The 22,494-nt window shown below is 38.3% G+C and overlaps 1 protein-coding gene across 1 annotated transcript in view; it reads right to left on the bottom strand.

The window, feature by feature from the left end:
- Positions 1-943: 943 nt before the first annotated feature.
- LOC130915995 (zinc finger protein 536-like) overlaps positions 944-22,494 on the bottom strand; it is a gene marked incomplete at its 5' end in the record, with an annotated part of 64,963 nt that continues 43,412 nt past the window's right edge. Inside the window, one exon of the mRNA XM_057836316.1 lies at positions 944-1,638. Coding sequence (XP_057692299.1) covers positions 1,403-1,638 — 236 coding nt within the window. The remainder of the gene's footprint in view (positions 1,639-22,494) is intronic.

Genomic DNA, 22,494 nt, shown 5'->3' with positions numbered 1-22,494 from the left:
AATTAATCCCTGGTATTAATTAAAGGGTGTTGCTTTAAGGGATGGTGAATCTAATTAGGAGGTTTGACAGGGTGACACCCATATCCAGTGGCCTAATGGCGAGGAACAATAAACCAAATTCGCAAAACTCTGTGTCCTTGTTCTAACTCAGAAGACGGCCGAAATAAAGTATTGACAGCTATGACAGGCTTCCGATTAGCCAGTCAGCCGGAGGCCCTGTCCCTGTCACCTCTGGTGTAGACGGATGAAGGGTGACTGAGGAGTGGGTCACCTGCAACTTAAAAGCTAGCATGCCGAGCCAAAGAATCGGGGTCTCTACAGGAAAGGACGCACTTAAAGTAAGCGCAGAAGGAACGACAGTAAACAAATGTCAGATGGCAGAGCGGGTGGGCTTTGACAGACACGTCTCACGCAGGCTGACGGCGCCGTCAATAGCCCCGGGAAGGCCGTCCTGATTGACAGCAAGCAGGTGGCGCTTGGATGGAGTTGTCAGGACGACTGTCACTCAAAGTCACATCACCGTGGCGACGGTTCGCGTGAACAGGCGCACAGCTGCCCAAGGTGATCTCCGGGTACACGAGCAATGTTGGCACGGCAAGCCCGGATCATATGCTGTAATGGCCGCCGTTTGGGTGGGATTTAACATTGTTTTACTTGGAGTTTGATCGAGAACGACTCTAGTTTCCCCCATTTTCTCAGCTCGCCTTAATTGCGCATTGTTCCAGCACCATGGCGTAAAGTTAATGGGCAATAATTATATGTGAGAGAGCTTTTTCTCCCCAGAGTGGAATCCAGAACAAATGGAAGCTCTGATGTGCAACATTCTACTTCATTACATCTGCCGCCACCAAAGCCCCAACATCTGGTACCACATCCTGACAGATAGACAAGATTTGTCAACTGGAAGCAAAATGGAGTGATTTTTTTTTTTTTTTTTTTTAATAACCTAACATGGGGTATTTATTTACTGGATGAAGGAACAAATGCTTTGGGCAGACATGGCGCATTCTCCCCTACTGGCTGAACTCATAGTCAAATGCACTCATTGCCTTTGTTACACTTTCACATCACAGTGGACTTTATTATTGTCATTATTATATTCAACCTCATTGCTACAGATAAATACATACGGTGGATCTTCAAGAAACACTGGAATGTACATCAACATTTGCTGTTAATCCCACATTGCACAAAAAATACCCTTATTTCGTTCACTGAAGGAACCACAAAGGAGAAAAGAAGTCAAGTTGTCTAGTACTCGGTGTATGAACACCCCAAAGTGTTATAATATAATCCAACATAAGAAAGTGCATAATAGCCCCCTTTTAACTTAAAATCTCAGTTCTTCTTACCAAAGCAATAATCAGAACTGTCCGTGTCAGTGGTTTCCACGACGACAACATCAAGTGTCACAGAGTGGCGCCACGTCCATGGGCTCCCTCGCCGCGGCCCGACCGTCCTCCTCGACGCTCGGCGGTGATTTGGACGGTCGCTGCGAAGCGTGCGAGCGGCGGAGACGGCGGTCAGGGTACAAGCTGTTATCGAAGGGCTTTCTATGGACGCAGATGACGTGGGTCTTTAGGTTTCCCTTCTGCGAGGCGCTGTAGGGGCAGTACTTGCACGGGAAGGGCTTCCGAGCTGAGAAGAAAGAGAAGAACAGTAAGAATAATAATTATCCCAAAAATGTTGAGAGAAGTCAACAGAATATTATTCAAATTTTTTAAGGTTATGCAGTGTAGGATGGGCGGATGAGATGAAGAAGAGAAGGTTTGATGGACAGTTGGATGAATTGATAGATTGACGGACAGGTGGGTAGGCGGTTGGGTGATAAGTTGTTCGGTCAGGTGGACTGACGGAGGCATTGATGGACACTTGGATGAATAAATTGGTTGATTGACATAGGGAAGGATGGAAGGTTAGATGGACACATAGATGGATTGATGAACAGTTGGATAAATGGATGGATTAATTATTTGATTGACAGATGGGTGGTTGAAATCGATGGACGGACGGTTGGATGAATAGATGAAAATATTGACTGACGGACGGTTGGTTGGATGATTGATTGATTGACGGATGGATGAATTGACAAACAGACGGATGGATAGATGAAAGGATTGATTGACGGACGGTTGGTTGGATGAATAGATTGTTTGATTGACAACCAGATGGATGGATGGACAGTTGGGTGAGTGAGTGAGTGAGTGAGTGAGTGAGTGAGTGAGTGAGTGAGTGAGTGAGTGAGTGAGTGAGTGAGTGAGTGAGTGAGTGAGTGAGTGAGTGAGTGAGTGAGTTATTGATTGATTGACAGATGGATGGATGGACAGTTGGGTGATTGATTGATTGATTGATTGATTGATTGATTGATTGATTGATTGATTGACAGATGGATGGATGGACAGTTGATTGATTGATTGATTGATTGATTGATTGATTGATTGATTGATTGATTGATTGATTGATTGATTGATTGATTGATTGATTGACGGATGGATGAATTGACGAACAGTTGGATGGATGGATGGATGGATGGATGGATGGATGGATGGATGGATGGATGGATGGATGGATGGATGGATGGATGGATGGATGGATGGATGGATGGATGGATGGATGGATGGATGGATGGATGGATGGATGGATGGATGGATGGAAGGAAGACAGGTTAGGGTTAGTTGGTTTGATGAATAGATTATTTGATTTATTGACGACCAGATGGATGGGTGGACAGTTGGTTGACTGAATTGATTGTTTAATCGATGGATGGATGGATGGATGGATGGATGGATGGATGGATGGATGGATGGATGGATGGATGGATGGATGGATGGATGGATGGATGGATGGATGGATGGATGGATGGATGGATAGTTGGATGAGTGGATTGATTGAATGACATACAGGAGGATGGATTAATGACTAGACAAATGGACGGATGGATGGTTGGATTTGGATGGATGGACAGACAGATGGTGGATTTATAAATTAATGAATGGATAGAAAAACAGATGCATGATTTAACATTTGTCATTATTTCATATTGAACTTATTTGGTATTTGTACTCCATTGATTTCTAAGTCAAAGAGTATCCTGCCATTTTCCAAACCAATGTGCTTCTTGCCCCACTGCTTATTTATTTAGTTGTCAAACGCCAACTTGTTCGTCAACCCTTCACTTGTCAAGCAGAGGTTTGGGCTGATTTTGAACTTCAGATAAGAAAACCCCCTAATCCATTGTCACCCATTTCCTGCTAGCTAAGAATGCACGCACACGTACAGATAAATAAACACACGTACACACAAGTGTTAGGTTGAGGAATGACAGACGTCTGCAGCTGAGGAAAGGAATGTCAAAACTTCCTGTGCGTCTAGTGCAAGTCAACTCCACTCGTCCACTTAAAAACATACAAACAGTAAGTGCATTGCAGCAGATCTGAGATTATTAACACATTGACTGCCATAAACGCTGTTAGACGTCCAATCTTACATTCATTTTCTGCCACCCTACTCTTTCAAATGGATTGACGTCTACTATTGACAAACTAATTTAAATAGTATTCATTTCGATTTTAAGAGCCACATAATTGCAAGTCTATCATCGTCAATGCCACCGAAACCTGATCTCAATTTACCTTCGTCCCATGATAGACACGTGTCCTTTCCAGGACAAAAAAAGACATTATTTTTCCCCGTCTGTCTCACACTTGAACGTGTTTCTCAGTGATTCATTCTTACAGTAAACCGTTATGCTGATGTCATTTGACATCACTTCCCAAAAAGCCGTTGTCTCCAACCCCCCTTTCACATTCTCCCTCCCCCTTTCCCTTTCCATCACACTCATCACCGGACAGCTGCGGGACGCTGAATACTGGGCTGTACATCTACATAAAATTGTGTTTTGAGGGAGGAAAATTGTGGAAAAACTCACAGAAGGTGTGTGCAATAAAAGGTAATGCTCCATCTGCTTGTGTATAATAACCTGATGGCTAATAAAGGACACACGCACCCACAAACTCGTCAAATTCGGACACATGTGAATATCATCAGAGTCAAAGAAAATAGAAATTCCGAGTCAGGAAGGTCTCTCACCTACATCAGGTTCTGCTCTTGTCTTTCATTCTTACTAACCCCCACTCCATGAAATGAGAGGGGAGGTCCAGAAGAGGGCAACCTCCAAATAAGTTCCATTAATCACACAGCAGAATCTAATGTAACTAATATTTTACAATTAGAGGAGACAGCCGTGAGCTCGCAGCCATCCATCTCTTCGGCGCACCATCCTCTATTCATAGCTTGCTTTTCGTCAGTGTACACTAACACACAATGTACACACGGTGCGTGTGATCCTATACCTTTACATGCGCTGGCACAAATAGATTGGAGGGGAAATGAGAAAAGAGGGACGTTGACAGAAAGAGGGATGATAAGCCAAAGAACAACCATTGCTGACTTTGGAGAAGACAGTGCTTTGTATTATGAAGGGGGGAACATTCAGTGGCAGTGACGGAGATGGACGTCCAATTCATTTGAACTTCGGATGGGCTGGCAGTGAATGATGGCAGTTTATATATTGTAAAATGTGGGAGGAAAAAATTGAAAAACTTTAGTTTACAGTAAAATAATGGTAGCTGTAGTCACCAGAATTGTCTTTTTTAGAAATGGGGAAAAACACGCTTAAAAACTGGCAAAAAAAAAAAAAAAAGTAACTGGCAAAAAAAGCCAGAAAAAAAAACTGAATATATAAAATAAAATGAATGAACGGATGAAAAAAATCAATGGACAAACAACATATACCTAAAAAACAAAAAAACTAACTTTTTTAAATGTCATGTAATCATAAAAAAGACACACAAAAACCAAAATAAATTCTCATAAAAACAAAAAAAACTAAACGACAAAAAACAATCATTAAGAAAGACTAAAAACTGAACATATGTACAGTGTGTATATACTGTATATATGTACGATATATGTATATATATATATACACACATTGGGACAAATAAGTATTTTAGTCAACCACCAATTGTGCAAGTTCTCCTACTTGAAAAGGTTACAGAGGCCTGTAATTGCCAACATGGGTAAACGTCAACCATGAGAGACAGAATGTGGGGGGGGGAATCACATTGTTTGATTTTTAAAGAATGTATTTCCAAATTAGAGTGGAAAATAAGTATGTGGTCACCTACATACAAGCAAGATTTCTGGCTGTCAAAGAGGTCTAACTTCTAACGAGGTCTAACAAGGCTCCACTCGTTACCTGTATTAATGGCACCTGTTTTAACTTATTGTCAGTATAAAAGACACCTGTCCACAAGCTCAGTCAGTCACACTCCAAACTCCACTATGGTCAAGACTAAAGATCTGTCGAAGGACACCAGAGACAAAATTGTAGACCTGCACCAGGCTGGGAAGACTGAATCTGCAATAGGTAAAACGCTTGGTTTAAAGAAATCCACTGTGGGAGCAATTATTAGAAAATGGAAGACATACAAGACCACTGATAATCTCCCTTGATCTGGGGCTCCATGCAAGATCTCACCCCGTGGCGTCAAAATGATAACAAGAACAGTGAGCAAAAATCCCAGAACCACACGGGGGGACCTAGTGAATGACCTACAGAGAGCTTGGATCACAGTAACAAAGGCTACTATCAGTAACACAATGCGCCGCCAGGGACTCAAATCCTGCACTGCCAGACGTGTCCCCCTGTTGAAGCCAGTACACGTCCAGGCCCATCTGCGGCTCGCTAGAGTGCATTTGGATGATCCAGGACTGAGAGAGGACTGGGGTAATGTGTTATGGTCAGATGAAACCAAAATAGAACATTTTGGTAGAAACACAGGTTCTCGTGTTTGGAAGAGAAAGAATACTGAATTGCATCAGAAGAACACCATACCCACTGTGAAGCATGGGGGTGGAAACATCATGCTTTGGGGCTGCTTTTCTGCAAAGGGACCAGGACGACTGATCTGTGTAAAGGAAAGAATGAATAGGCCCTTGTATCGAGAGATTTTGAGTGAAAATCTCCTTCTATCAGCAAGGGCAAAGAAGATTGAGACGTGGCTGGGTCTTTCAGCATGACAAAGACCCCAAACACACAGCCAGGTCAACAAAGGAGTGGCTTCGTAAGAAGCATTTCAAGGTCCTGGAGTGGCCTAGCCAGTCTCCTGATCTCAACCCCATAGAAAATCGGTGAAGGGAGTTGAAAGTCCGTGTTGCCCAACGACAGCCCCAAAACATCACTGCTCTAGGGGAGATCTGCATGGAGGAATGGGCCAAAATACCAGCAACAGTGTGTGAAAAGCTTGTGAAGCCTGTTGCCTCATTATTGCCAACAAAAGGTACATAACAAAGTATTGAGATGAACTTTTGGTATTGACCAAATATACTTATTTTTCACCCTGATTTGCAAATACATTCTTTAAAAATCAAGCAATGTGATTTTCTGTTTTTTTTGTCGCCACAGTCTGCCTCTCATGGTTGAGGTCTACCCATGTTGACAATTACAGGCCTCTCTAATATTTTCAAGTGGGAGAACTTGCACAATTAGTGGTTGACTAAAATACTTATTTGCCCCACTATATACGTATATATACTATATATATCATATATCAGTTGTTTTCGTCACCGATGACAATAACGAAAATATTTCTTCAATGAACACTTTTTTCATGACGATGACAATTCGATACCAAACTAAAAGGTTTTTGGGGAGACTAAAACATAATGAGACCAATGCCAGTTTTCATCTGATGAGATGAAAATGTGCAATGCTTTCAATCACATTCCACAGTGTGTGACATTTGATGTGTAGTTGACTATATCATAGCAGTGTCTGGTTGTGTCACACGTGCTGTCTCCTCCCCCTTCCAGTTTCACCATTGTGTCATCTCCGGTCAGATTTCTTTTTCCTGGCCAGAGAGACACACTAAATGTAACTCGTAGCATTAGCATAGCATTCGCGTAGGCGTTAGGCTAATGCTAAACTTGAGCCTTCTCTAAACTCTCGGACTACCTATTTTTACATACAGTTCGTGGCGTCTAGGTGGCTGTAGTTAATTGAAAATAATGTAATGTTTTCCTGCTGAGTGCGTCCTTGTAGACGCTACAATATGTGCTCGTCTGTCAATGTTTATTAGTTGGAAACCTTTATCTATTTATTTATTTTGGGAGTTAATTTTTTAATTTTATAGACGAAAACATTATTAGTCAATGTCAACTAAAACTAGACGAAATTAGTCGAGAGTTTTCGTCAACCAAAACTAAACGAAAACAAACACATTTTGAGATGACTAAAATACGACTAAGACTAATAAGGATTATCGTCCAAAAGACTAAGACAAAAATTAAAAGGGATGCCAAAAACAACACTGATATAAACAGTACATACAGTTTATAACTGATAGAAAATACCCAGATAGCAGACCGACGCTGATGTTGGATCAACATTCCGCTGTCGATCTTGTATCATTGAATCAACATCACTTTTGCACCCTCAATGAATGTTGTTTCAACGTTGAAATCATTACAAAACCTAAAAGTCAATTCGATTATTAGTAATATTGGAACAACGCTGAATCAATGTTATGTTTTCGACCAAAACGCCCGCATATCCATAATTCAATGACTTTTCAATATTTCCCGGTCAATCATAAATCAACTGTTTGTCAACATTAGTTCATCAACTATAAAACAATGTTAACCCAACCATCGCCTGACATCCCATAGAACAACGCTGTTTCAAAGTCACTTGACGTCGAAAATTTCGATGTCAACCATAATGATGGTTTTGATGGTAAATTGATGGAAAATCAACGTTTATTCAATGTCGGTCTGCTATCTGGGTTTATATATATATATATATATATATATAAAACAACAGAAAAACAAATACAGATAAAACTAAAAAAATAAATAAATAAATAAAAACAAAATAAAAACAAAAAAAAAAGTGAAAATCGAGGTAAAAAAAGTAGGGCTGTTAAACGATTAAAATTTTTAATCGAGTTAATTACATCTTAAAAATTAATCGTAATTAATCGCAATTAATCGCAATTCAAACCATCTACAAAATATGCCATATTTTTCTGTAAATTATTGTTAGAATGGAAAGATAAGACACAAGACGGACATAAACATTCAACATACTGTCCATAAGTACTGTATTTGTTTATTGTAACAATCCACGATTATAACGATCCATGGATAGAAAGACTTGTAGTTCTTAAAAGATAAATGTTAGTGCAAGTTAAAGAAATTTTATATTAAAACCCCTCTTAATGTGTTGGTTTTAATAAAATTTGTAAAATTTTCAATCAAAAAATAAACTAGAAGTCCGCCATTGTTGATGTCAATAATTACTTACACGATGCTCATGGGTGCTGAAGCCTATAAAATTAGTCACACCCAAGCGCCAGCAGAGGGCGGCAAAACTCCATAGAACACAATTAACAAGGGGGCATTTCACTGTACTGTCATTTAAATCTGTCTGAGTGGGGCATGTGCGTTAACTGCGTCAAATATTTTAACGTGATTAATTTTTAAAAATTAATTACCGCCCGTTAACGCGATAATTTTGACAGCCCTAAAAAAAAAAAAAAAAAGTATTGTAATGTCTGATTTGAATTAAAATTATAGGTAAAAATGATTTTTAAAAATAACATTAAAATCATTATTTAAATATATGACTTAAAAAAACAATACCATCCCATAACGTTTCACAGTTAGTTAGTTTAAAACAAATGAATTAACGACATAAATGACTATAGTCAACTGTTACTTTGAGTTTTAACAAATATAGCCCTTAAAGACCTGCAACATGAAGCAATTATCAGAAAATCACAAAATTTGAAAAATAAGGTCCTAATGAAACCTTTTTTTTTTTTTTTTTTTAATTTGTAAAAAGAAAAGTCAAAATGAATTTAGTAATAAATGCTCTAATATCTATAACCCTTGCTAAATCCTGTTTTTTTTTCTTTCTCATGGAACCTGCAGATGCATGTGTTGACTTGCATCAATCATTTTTATTCTAGGGCTGTCAAAATTATCGCGTTAACGGGCGGTAATTAATTCTTTTTAATTAATCACGTTAAAATATTTGACGCAATTAATGCACAAATGCCCCGCTCAGATTAAAATGACAGCACAGTGAAATGTGTACTTGTTGTGTTTTTCGGAGTTTTGTCGCCCTCTGCTGGCGCTTGGGTGCGACTGATTTTATAGGCTTCAGCACCCATGAGCATTGTGTAAGTAATTATTGACATCAACAATGGCGGACTACTAGTTTATTTTTTTGATTGAAAATGTTTCAAATTTTATTAAAACGAAAACATTAAGAGGGGTTTTAATACAAAACTTCTATAACTTGTACTAACATTTATCTTTTAAGAGCTACAAGTATTTCTATCTATGGATCGCTTTAACAGAATGTTAATAATGGTTATGCCATCTTGTTGATTTATTGTTATAATAAGCAAATACAGTATACATATGTACCATATGTTGAATGTATATATCCATCTTGTATCTTATCTTTCCATCCCAACATTAATTTACAGAAAAATATGGAATATTTTATAGATGGTTTGAATTTCGATTAATTACGATTAATTAATTTTTAAGCTGTAATTAACTCGATTAAAAATGTTAATCATTTGACTCCCCTATTTTATTTAAAAAGAAAAGTCAAAACTCTGAATTAGTCTCAAAATCATGAAATTTTAGGTGTATCAAATGTGATACATTTGGCAATAAAGGATTAAGCTATACTTGATGCTTATTAAACAACTGAAAAAAAAACATTTGAGAAAAGAAATATATAAAATTGTGTATCAACAAATGAATATTAAAATATTTACTAAAACATTTTTGGCACTTTTGGTCCTCCTACTCATGAGCAGCGGTATAAAAATGATAAAAACATCATGCTGACCTGCTCGAGCACCGAGTGCACTTTTCTGTGTGTGTTGGTGTGTTTGTGAGATAATGACCATGATGACAGTGGCGGGGCCGACGGGGGCCAGAAGAGCTGAATGGTGACGGATGACACTGCGCTGAGCTCTGATGGCACACAGACAGTGAGTGATGAGCGCGCATCCTTCCCATGCAGCACTCCACCCTTCATTATCCGAGCGAGCACAAAAGAGGGCCGGCCGCGTTGCCCCCTCGCTGCCCTCGCGCGACATCTGCTCGCGGAGACGGGGCCTTAGCGCCGCTCGCTCTTCTTTCACCTCGCCGTCGCTCCATCCATCTCCATCTCCGACCGTCTTTCTCGCCGCTTTTCTCTCGCTCCCTCCGTCGAGGGAACACAGAGGTCAGACAATGAGATCATGACTCATCCCTTTCATACCGGGAGCCTTTTCTTTCTCTCCATTCTTAATCATTGCTGTATGGATCTTCTCATATTCACCGCGAGAGCTTTATCAGTTCATTTGTCAACTGCTTCAAAGTTATCCAAGGGCGTCGTGTTATCAAAACACTTTCCCCTGTGGAGCCTTTTGGGAAATGACTCCGCAGGCTCACTTTTAGCATGGTAAATGCTGCCATCTAGCGGGGGAGAGGAAGCATCGCAGGGATGACAGGCTGAGTCGAAAACACAAGGGAGGCTTGTGTTGAGCTAATGAGCATGCAGACGGGTTCAAACAGAGGTCACCATCTGGCCAATTACCAGCGTTGGCACATTGGAGCCGACCCGAGCTGTCAGCGCGAACGCATCACTCCTTGTCCAAAGTGCCCGGCAATATGTCAGCGTGCCACCCGACAGGCCGTCCGGTGCGGGAAGGATGGGGGCCATCGGGAGATGACGGGCCCACCTGGTTGACGCCGCAGACAGGATGGGCTTCCGGGCCACCTGCTTGCCGCGCTTTTGGAGGACACGACACGCTCTCTCAATGTCGCTTATCTGTCTCGAAATCCCGTTTGACGGGCAGATTTGACAGTGGATGAAGAATGTTGCTTTCTGTAAGCTTCACTCTGTATTGTAATTGTTGTTTAGTAGTTTAAGATAGGGCCTTTTAAAAGTTCTGTAAAGTAAATGTTCATGATTTATCACGATACGGCGGAAAACACGGACAAGACTCAAAAAGCAGTTTCTGCTCTTGCGCCCCTCTTTAAAATAAACTGCTATAATTTTAGCCCAAAAAAACTGTTGTGTTTGATAGAACAATATGTCTATATGTTGACATAGTAGATTCTTAGCGCATTTAGCCCCCGAACTAGGGTTGTTCCGATCATGTTTTTTTGCTCCTGATCCGATTCGGATCGTTTTAGTTTGAGTATGTGCCGATCCCGATATTTCCCGATCCGATTGCTTTTTTTTTTGCTCCCAATTCAATTCCAATCTTTCCCAATAATTTTTCCTGATCATATACATTTTGGCAATGCATTAAGAAAAAAATGAATAAAACTCGGACGAATATATATACATTCAACATACAGTACATAAGTACTGCATTTGTTTATTATGACAATAAATCCTCAAGATGGCATTTACATTATTAACATTCTTTCTGTGAGAGGGATACACAGATAGAAAGACTTGTGACTTTGTATATTGTGACTAAATATTGCCATCTAGTGTATTTGTTGAGCTTTCAGTAAATGATACTGTAGCCCTGCCCAAATGCATGGTGGGATGTGCAACCATGACTGTGGGTAGTGCTACCAATTGATATATCTTCTCTGCGTTGGGAAATAACATAGGGTGTTAAGAAAAAGATTAATTGCTACTTGCTTCCCCACATTGTTTCCTACGATATTTCTAATCGTAGGGCGAGGGATTGTAAGGCTTTAGCCAATTAAAAAAAGGCTCCAAAGGCTGCCAACATTCACTCTACTCATTTTACGCTGCCTTTTATCTCTCTATATAGGTAATACGGCGCCATTACAGATTGAGCGCGACAATGCATGAGTGGGTCGTGCAGCGCATGCATTAATTGCATTAAATATGTTTACATGATATATTTTCAAAAAAATTAGTTACCGCCGTTATGAGGATAAATTTGATAACCCTGCCTTAAGCCTAAACTAAAGACTCTGGATGAGCGTAACATTATGTCTGTAACGTTAAATACAATTAGAAAACAATTTAATTAAAAAATATATATATACTAAAAAAAAGGCATGTCCGATATTTTTTTGCTGATACCGATACTTTGAAAATGACGTGATCGGACCCGATCGATGACATCTCTATCCCGAACTATTTCTAATCTGTTGTTTTACCCTGGAAACCCCCGTTTACAGATGTCGCACAACCTCTTTTGTTTCAACCCAGCCATAAAAACAGGGCAAGTAATTATATTTATTATTAAAAATGTCTGTCATTTTTAGCTTTGAATCATTAATCTATGACTAAAATATAGTTTTAAAAAAAGACTTTAAAAATTATTCACTCGCATATTTTAAACATTTAAACTAGGGCTGCCGAAATTATCGCGTTAACGGGCGGTAATTAATCTTTTAAATTAATCACGTTAAAATATTTGACGCAATTAACGCACATGCCCCTTTCAAACATTAAAATGACAGTAGTGTCATGGCCACTTGTTACTTGTGTTTTTTGTCTCCCTCTGCTGGCGCTTGGGTGCGACTGATTTTATAGGCTTCAGCACCCATGAGCATTGTGTAAGTAATTATTGACATCAACAATGGCGGGCTACTCGTTTATTTTTTGATTGAAAATTTTACGAATTTTATTAAAACGAAAACATTAAGAGGGGTTTTAATATACAATATCTATAACTTGTACTCACATTTATCTTTTAAGAACTACAAGTCTTTCTATCCATGGATCGCTTTAACAGAATGTCAATAATGTTAATGCCATCTTGTTGATTTATTGTTATAATAAACAAATACAGTACTTATGTACAGTATGTTGAATGTATATATCCGTGGTGTGTCTTATCTTTCTATTCCAACAATAATTTACAGAAAAATATGGCATATTTTATAGATGGTTTGAATTGCGATTAATTACGATTAATTAATTTTTAAGCTGTGATTAACTCAATTAAAAATTTTATTTGTTTCGTTTGACAGCCCTAATTTAAACAAATTACATGACAATGAAAAAAATTGTGTCCGTAAATAAGTCACGGATAGCTACCTCATAATTAGCTCTTAATTGTATTTTTTTTTTTTGTTACTGTCGCATTTTCCCGAATATGTTAGATGATAAATAATCAATCCAAACAAAGACATATTGAAAAAACAAACCAACAAAAAACGTTTAAAACGGTAGATACATGAAAAATAAAATCTCGACCACTCCTTGATGTCTGTGATTTCTGCGTCGCAACCAGGGGTATAAGTGGGCCAGAACAGTCAGGAACGCAGTTCCGGTATAAGATTCAGGGCCCGAACGTATTTCCGGTATAAGATTCTGTTCCGGTACACGGTGCTTATTCCAAAAATATGAGGGCAATGTCAAAACGCTATGTAAAAAAAAAATGCTAAGCTGCCACACATGCATTTCATCTCCAAGAAGAAAACACTCAACCAACATCAGATTTACATACACAAGTGTTAACAACTAGCATAATAAAGTGCTTGTGTAGCTTAATCCGTTTCCACCAATATTTATTATTCATTTTATTCCACGGACGGCATGGAGGTTTCCCCAGCTGCTGCAGTTATCCGAGACTGACGATGATGAGTCACGTCAATGTGTGAATGCACGCAGCAAAGCAAAACGCCTGGACTCATTTATCCTTAAATTGGCTGACATACCGACATGTGATCAGCAGAGATAGTTAGCTCTGATTGGTTCAAATGTGCATTTTTTCTGGAACACCAACAAAAATAAAAGTTTGTTGAATTGATGCGACAAAAAATGGATCAAATCTTTAAGAGCAAGGAAAGAGTTGAGAAGGCTTATTTATCATATTTAGTTTTATTTGCTCTGATGGGGAGGTTCAGAACATCTTAGCTGTCAATGTGCACTTTGGACTTATATTTGTTCATTTATGTTAGGCTACTTATTCATTTCCTTCTGATTAAAAAAAAAGTCAAAGTTTGCGCGATCTTCAAAATATATTCCATTTCACTCTGCATAATATAAGTCATTTGTACTTATTTTTCTGAATGTTTGTGACTTATATCTGTATTATTAAAACAAAGAAGAAAAGCAAAAGTAAATATTTACATTAACTTCAATTTGAATATACATCCTATGTTCATAAATAGTTAAAATTGAGATTTGGCATTTAGTATGTGAGGAAATGAGGGAAAATAAAAATTTGGAATGAAAATCAGTTTTTGTATGTGTTATAGAAATAACTGTGCCAAAACCGTTTTCTTAGCATTTCAGTAGTTTTAGGAGGTTTACCCCCCCCAAAATGAAAATAAACAAACAAAATTTATGGCTCCATGGCGAGCTTCACGTCGGGGAGTTCCAGAAAGAAATTCTAGCCACTTTCACCCTTGATCGCAAAACGTATTATTAGGGTTGTTCCGATCATTTTTTTTTTGCTCCCGATCCGATCCCGATCGTTTTAGTTTGAGTATCTGCCGATCCCGATATTTCCCGATCCGATTGCTTTTTTTTTTTTGCTCCCGATTCAATTCCAATCTTTCCCGATAATTTTTCCCGATCATATACAGTTTGGCAATGCATTAAGAAAAAAATGAATAAAACTCAGACGAATATATACATTCAACATACAGTACATAAGTACTTTATTTGTTTATTATGACAATACATCCTCAAGATGGCATTTACATTATTAACATTCTTTCTGTGAGAGGGATCCACGGATAAAAAGACTTGTAATTCTTAAAGGATCAATGTGACTTTGTATATTGTGACTAAATATTGCCATTTAGTGGATTTTATGAGCTTTCAGTAAATGATACTGCAGCCATTTAACTTCTGCCCAAATGCATGATGGGAAGTGCAACCATGACTGTGCGTAATAATACCAATTGATATATCTTCTCAGCATTGGGAAATGAAATAGGGTGTGAAGAAAAAGATCAACTACCACCTTTCTTCCCCACATTGCTTCCCACGATATTTCTAATCATTGAGAGAGGGATTATAAGGCTTTAGCCAATTACAAAAAGGCTTCAAGGGCTGCCCAAATTCTTTCTACTCATTTTACGTTGCCTTTTAGCTCTATGTATACATAATACGGTGCCATTATAGACTGAACGCGACAATGCGTGAGTGGATAGTGCAGCGCATGCGTTAATTGCATTAAATATTTTAATGATGTTACCGCCGTTGACGCGATAAATTTGACAGCCCTACTTTAAGCCAAAACTAAAGACTCTGGATGAGTGTAAGACATTTTGTCTGTAACGTTAAATACAATTAGAAAACGATTTAATTTTTAAAAACAAATATATATATAAAATCAGTCGCACCCAAGCGCCAGCAGAGGGCGGCAAAACTCCATTAAACACAACAAGTGAGCGTTTCACTGTACTGTAATTTAAATCTGTCTGAGCGGGGCATCTGCGTTAACTGCGTCAAATATTTTAACGTGATTAATTTTAAAAAATTAATTAACACCCGTTAACGCGATAATTTCGACAGCCCTAATACATATATATATAAAGGCATGTCCGATATTTCTCTGCTGATTCCGATACTATGAAAATAACGTGATCGGACCCGATCGATCGGGATATCGATCGGGACATCTTTACTTATTATATGACAATATTTCACCCATAAAATCCCCCCAAAATCCGGCTGTGGCCATTCACAGCTGTGTCTTCACACTTGGTGATACATGCTACATGGGGTTTTTGGATCGAAAAGAGGTAAGTGCGTGATAATTTCTCGCTAAAATTGTGGAGTCTTTAATTATGCTCTCTCATGCTCTCACTTCCAGTTCGGGTTTTGCTGTTTAGAAAAATAAATTAATAAATGCCCTCCTGTTCAAACATTTTTTTCCATAAAATAATTGAGATTTTAGGCTTTCTAATGGTGTATCACACATGCGTAGGCCTATAGGACAATTTTGAGTTTTGCCAAATTGGGGGTCTCAGAGCGGAACTTCAAGTCACCTGAGTGTTTTACGCCATATTTATAATTGCGCTTTACTTAAATTTTTAAAAAAGTTTTATCCGATTAATCGATTGATTTTTCAGTAGAATACTTGATTACTAAAATATTCAATAGCTGCGGCCCTAATTGCCATTCTTTCATTCATTCGAATTTGGCAAACTTAGTTGATTCACTGTTTACTTCTATTTTACAAAACCTCTGATATGGTGAACTATCACTGGCAATTAGGGAAAAAAAATGTATTCATCCAGTGTTCTCAACATGACAACTCAAGCAACCCTATATCCCATTGTGACGCTAAAACAACATTCGTTACAATTACAACAGTGTGACAACTAGTGGGGCTTTGAATTTAGGGGAAGATATGCTTTTCCACATTATAATAACCATCTGCGAAGGATGACACAAAACTACAAGTTGCTGTTCAAATCCAAAAGAAAGAACAGATGTGAATCCCTAATGGAGTTGACAGGCACTATCCCGTCTTTCACGTGAACATATTGGCTTTTGGCATAAAAAGGAGGCGGGGAGGAGTGAAGGTGTATCACGTTGCACTCCTAATACATGCATATCAAAAGGCCCCAGCTGTTGGATCCTCTCTCCAGAGAGACGCCATTATTAAATCTGCACTCAGCAAGCGGATCACACCAGCACAAGAGCTTTAAGCCTCTCTATCAGGGGGGCTCAATTGGTTCGGGTTGTTTGCGACCTATCACATAAGGAGATGATATCAGTCCTTAAAGCGTGGAGCTCATCAATGAAGCACACCTGAGTCTACTTCCGTTGGCATCAATTAAAAGAAGATGAAAACTTGTTGATGTTTCCATGTATGGATGTTTTTTCACACACACTTTTCACGTGGGAGGTTGCCAAAGTCATTTTGGCGGTTCGTTAGCAGTGTTAAGAGAGCGTCACTCAAGCTAACAATGTCACACGTTTGTCAGTCACTTCTAGGAAGTTTGAAGTGATAGTTATCCAAATCCCCTGACATTTCTGAAGACTTCTACAAAGTACATTGATCAAAAACTTTATCGTCCACTAGATGGCATTGTCGACCTGAATATCACAAGGATAGCGCAGCAACATGCTACTACAGTGCTTGATCTAGGCAATAAGAATTGATAGACGAAGAGGATAAAGTCTGGAAACACACTAGGTCAAGGGTTTAGGTTTGGTCTCAACATTGATAGGGACGATATAACAGCATAACCTGCATGTACACTTTTTGCTGGGGATAGGGCATTTATACAATGGAATCACCAGTCTCGGACGAGCACGCACTCAGACATTTTATTATGTAGAACAAACTCAGACAAAAAGCCTGAAAAAATAATGAATTAGTTCAAAAGTGCAACTCTTTAGCATTCATAAACACTAAAAGAAATGAATAAAAACATTGTGGTGGTCAGTAAATGTTACTTTTATAGCGCAAGTGCAGGGAAATAAGTATAGAATCACTCCATTCTGAGGAAAAATATATGGAATCATGAGAAACAAAGAAAGAAATAACAATCAAAACATCTCTAGTATTTAGTAGGGTTGGGAATCTCTGGCATGAAGCCGATTCGATATGTATCTAGATCAGGGGTGTCCAAACTTTTTGCAAAAGGGGCCAGATTTGGTGCGGTAAAAATATGGGGGGCCGATCCTGGCTGACGTCCTTTACGTAGAACAATATATTTAGGCAAATTTTAGCAAGCCATTCTGTGTGTCACATTTGCTTTATTAATGTTTTTAATTAATAATTTCAACAATCTCGCAACTAGCCTTTTTAGCGTTCTCTTTTGACTCTTGGGCTCTTGTGAAGTACTGCTGCTGTGAAATTTAACTAGCTTCAAGTTGCTTCAATTTCTTCAATTTCTCGCTGCGTATCTTCCCTGTAATCTTGTCTAGGGCTGCAGCTATCGAATATTTTAGTAGTCGATTAATCGATGGTCTACTTTGTTCGAATAATCGAGTAATCGGATAAGGAACATGAAAAATTAAAATACCTGAGCTGAGCCTCAAACAGTATATATATATATATATATATATATATATATATATATATATATATATATATATATATATATATATATATATATTTTTTTTTTTTTTTTAATTTTTATTTTATTTTATTTTTTTTAAATTTTTTTTTTTAAATGAGGATCAATGTACAACAAAAGAACAACTGGCTAACTTACATAGAAAAAGTCCGCTAGCTTAAATGCTAACTTTTTTTTTTTTTTTTTACAATGCTCTTAACAAATGGCTCAGACACAAATTCCCACAAAAAAACGCTAAATATACCTATAAACTAAATTAAGAATGCATTCAAAAACAGCTCCAACAAAACCTTAGCTTACGTTGGTCTTAACAGGGAGCAGTTGGATTCAGCCATGTGAAAAGAGGCAGACCAGAGGGCAGTGTATCCACCCTCATCAATAAAACACTTTCAAAATAAACCATTAAAACGGCACTTTAGTTAAACGAATACTCGAAGCAACAAAATTTAATTAGAATATTTTTTTTGTAATCGAATACTCGAGTTAATCAATTAATCATTGCAGCACTAATCTTGTCGTACATGTCTTGTCTCGTTTGGTGATATCGCCTCACATTGAACTCTTTAAAAACAGTGACTGTCTCTGCAAATGAGGCAGACACAGTTGTTGCGTATTTCAGTGAAGAAATAGTCAAATTTCCACCTATCCTTGAAGCGTTGCCCGTCGCAGTCAACTTTCTTTTTTTTTTGTTGTCGCCATTTTAGAAAATTGGAAGAGTCACACGGGGTAATGATGCTTAGAGTGCTGTTGCCTCTTAGTGAGTAAATGAGGAGCAGCATTTAGTGTGTAAGCTACTTCATATGCTGGTAGCTGTACTGCTGACCAATTTATTAAGTCTGTGTGCGGGCCAGACGTTATTGATTTTATGACAGAGGCTGGGGGCCGGATGAAATTTGACCACGAGCCGCATTTGGCCCCCGGGCCGGACTTTGGACATGCCTGATCTAGATACACAGGTTACGATTCGATTAAAAAACGATACATTCTTACGGCCGAGCGATTCGATACAGTTTAAGAACGATACGGTTCGATACAGAGTGAAAACGATACGATAGTAAACATTTGTTGTGTGTGTTCGTACAGTATTTTAAACATATAAAAAAAAGATTAAAAATGAAATTAAACAACAAAATTTCATACCAATGTTATGTTTTATTTTTTTATGAAAAAAAATAAAAAATAAAGCTTACTATATGACCGTCATTTTGTTGGATTGGATTGATAATAAAATAAAACTCCAGTGACAGACAACAATAAAGTGCAGTAATTTAATTAATGTATTTCCTGGTGTTTTGAACACAATAGGTAAGTAATTTAAGTGCAAACTTTCAACGTAAACATCTTACAAGCAAAAAATATTAGTTATATGCAGCAGCTCTAGAAAGAAAAAAAGCTAGTATTATCATAAATAAATAATAAATTATGCTTTACCACTGGTATAACTGGGGGAATAAAAACATGGCATTTTAGACGGACAGGTCTATAATCATTACTTTAACATTATACACAACAAAGTCATTCACTTATGCCTGTGCTTCCACATTTTTTTTATTCCTCATGACTGTCTATATCTTTTTTGAAGGGCAGATTTTTCTTTAGGAAGATCAACTGATCCACATGATCATGTTTAAGTAAACTGTGTTTCGTGGAAAGAATATGCCGCCCTTTCCACCATTGTAGTGGGTTATTTTCCAGGGTTAATAACTCACGATGTCTGTACCGCTTCACACTAGCTCTATCCCATTCGAACAGATCTAGCTGCCTTCGTCACTCCAAAGTCTGACTTTAGTTTTCCTGGGTGCGTTGAAAATCACTGCACGTCGCTGGCGTGGTGCGCAATCTGTCCATTGTTTTAGCATGTTGCTTCGTTGCCACTACTAGCTTCGTTTTGGGATGTGAAGAAAACGCTACAGTGGTTTTGTTAGCTCTCGCGTTGTTATGATATGCCCGTGACGATCGAGTAATGACGGCGACTACCAGCGCTTCTGCCTAAATGAATGGGAAGTTAAGGCAACCACGACGGCGGTCGCCGGTCACCATCTAAGTGCGCTGTGTGGTGAATGACACAGAAAACATGCACATTTGAACCAATCAGAGCTAACCATCTCTGCTGTTCACATGTCAGAATGTCAGCCGATTGAACGGATAAATGAGTCCAGGCGTTTTGCTTTGCTGCGTCCATTCGCACATAGACATGACTCGTCGTCGTCAGACTCAGATAACTGCAGCAGCTGGGGAAACCTCCATGCTGTCCGTGGAATAAAATAAATAATAAATGTCGGTGGAAACGGATTACCCTACACAAGCACTTTATTATGCTTGTTGTTAACACTTGTGTATGTAAATCTGATGTTGGTAGATTGTTTTCTTCTTGGAGCTGAAATGCATGTGTGGCAGCTTAGCATGTGTTGTTTTTTTTTTGTTTTTTTTAACATAGCGTTTTTACAGTTGCTGTCATATTTTCGGAATCAAAGCACCGTGTATCGGAACAGCATTCCGGCCCTGAATCTTATACCGGAACTGCGTTCTGGCCCTGAATCTTATACCGGAACTGCGTTCCTGACCGTTCTGGCCCACTTTCACCCCTGACTGTACCCTTATGTCAGGGAGTTCCGGCAAGAAATTCTAACCACTTTCACCTCTGCCTATAAACACCCCAAAAATCGGAAAAACTGGCTGCAATTTCTCTGGTTTCAAATAAACGAAGGCTCATTCATCTTGCCAGTCTACCGTAAATGGATTGGACATCTAACAGACGCACAATTTTGGTGAAAACTTGTTGGTTCCCTTATTTTATTTTATTTTTTTAAACATTGACACCTTTTAAAAACGATATATCGATTCTTGGCAGGAGCATATCGATAACCTTTTGGGATATAGAGAATCACGATTAGAGCTGAAACGAATACTCGAGCAACTCGAGTAACTCGAAAACTGATCCGAGTAATTTTATTCACCTCGAGTAATCGTTTATTTTGACAGCTCTAAGCGTCACGTTTTACTCGGACTACTTTTAATGCGGGACAACGCGCTGATGCGTAGAGGTAGAAGCAGAAAAAGAAAAAAAAACTTACTGCAACCGACAGCCGCTACAAACGATGCCGACGTTGCTAAATACTAGCCAGCACAATGCTACATTGGTAGGTAGCGTCTGATGAGTCTTATAGAGATCACATGTATGTTGAACTAGATACGAAATGACAGACTCGGCCGCGTCTGGGCAGCGTTAGTAAAAAGCCGCCATCTTAAAGCAGTAGAGCGCTAATAAAGAGCGCTAAACGCTAATAAATAAAGATTAACGTTACTGTCACTAACTCAATTAACGTTAGCCCTGCGGAGGGCTAGGTTTCTTTTAATTATGACCACTGTTGATGCGTGGCTAACGTGTCTTACATACAGGCTTTAACATAACATAGCGTTGTGGAGTGATGAGGGTGTAAAATAAAAACTCAATAATGCTAGCTATCAATTTTAGCTCAGTAGTCATTGCTGGATAAAACACCAAGTAGCACTGGTCCCTAATGTGCTCCAATACAGCCTGTATCATACATTTATTTTGAACTAGGGCTGCAGCTATCGAATATTTTAGTAATCGAGTAATCGAATGAAAATTCTATCGATTAATCGAGTAATCGGATAAAACAAATATATTTTTAGGTGAAGAGCAATTATAAATATACATGAGAAAACAAGACATTTCATCTAATCTTGAACCATTTTCAGTCAATCAATGTCTTTATTTTCGATGTATATTGTTGAAAACAGCCAACAATTGCATCTCAGATGTAGCTAGAATAAAATTTTTTAAAAAAGACTAATTCACTGCTTTCACTCAAAAAACCTTTAGATCATTTTTTTTTTTTTTTTTTTTTTTAAATATATATATATATATATATATACAGTGGGGAGAACAAGTATTTGACACACAGTCAATGGGAATACCCATTGGCAGTGTATCAAATACTTGTTCTCCCCACTGTATATATATGTGTGTATATACACACCTAGAAATGCCGTTACGCTTGATAACACACATCACTTAAAAGTTAGGATTTTTTCCCACGTGTTTCAATTGAATTTCTATTTGTGATCAGCCATTTTTAAGTTCTAGTTAAGTTTTAAGTTAGTCTAAACTGTAAGTCCTGATAGGATTTTGAGTTTTTGCAGTGTTCAAAATAAATTTATGATACAGGCTGTATTGGAGCACATTAGGGACCAGTGCTACTTGGTGTTTTATCCAGCAATGACTACTGAGCTAAAATTGATAGTTTGCATTATTGAGGTTTTATTTTACACCCTCATCACTCCACATCGCTATGTTATGTTAAAGCCTGTATGTAAGACACGTTAGCCACGCATCGACAGTGGTCATAATTAATAAAAACCTAGCCCTCCGCAGGGCTAACGTTACGTGAGCTAGTAACAGTA

Source organism: Corythoichthys intestinalis, chromosome 5 (genome assembly GCF_030265065.1).
Source record: "Corythoichthys intestinalis isolate RoL2023-P3 chromosome 5, ASM3026506v1, whole genome shotgun sequence".
In the NCBI taxonomy this organism is placed as follows: Eukaryota; Metazoa; Chordata; class Actinopteri; order Syngnathiformes; family Syngnathidae; genus Corythoichthys; species Corythoichthys intestinalis.
Note: the sequence above shows the minus strand (reverse complement) of the source record. Positions and strands in the feature narration are given on the sequence as shown.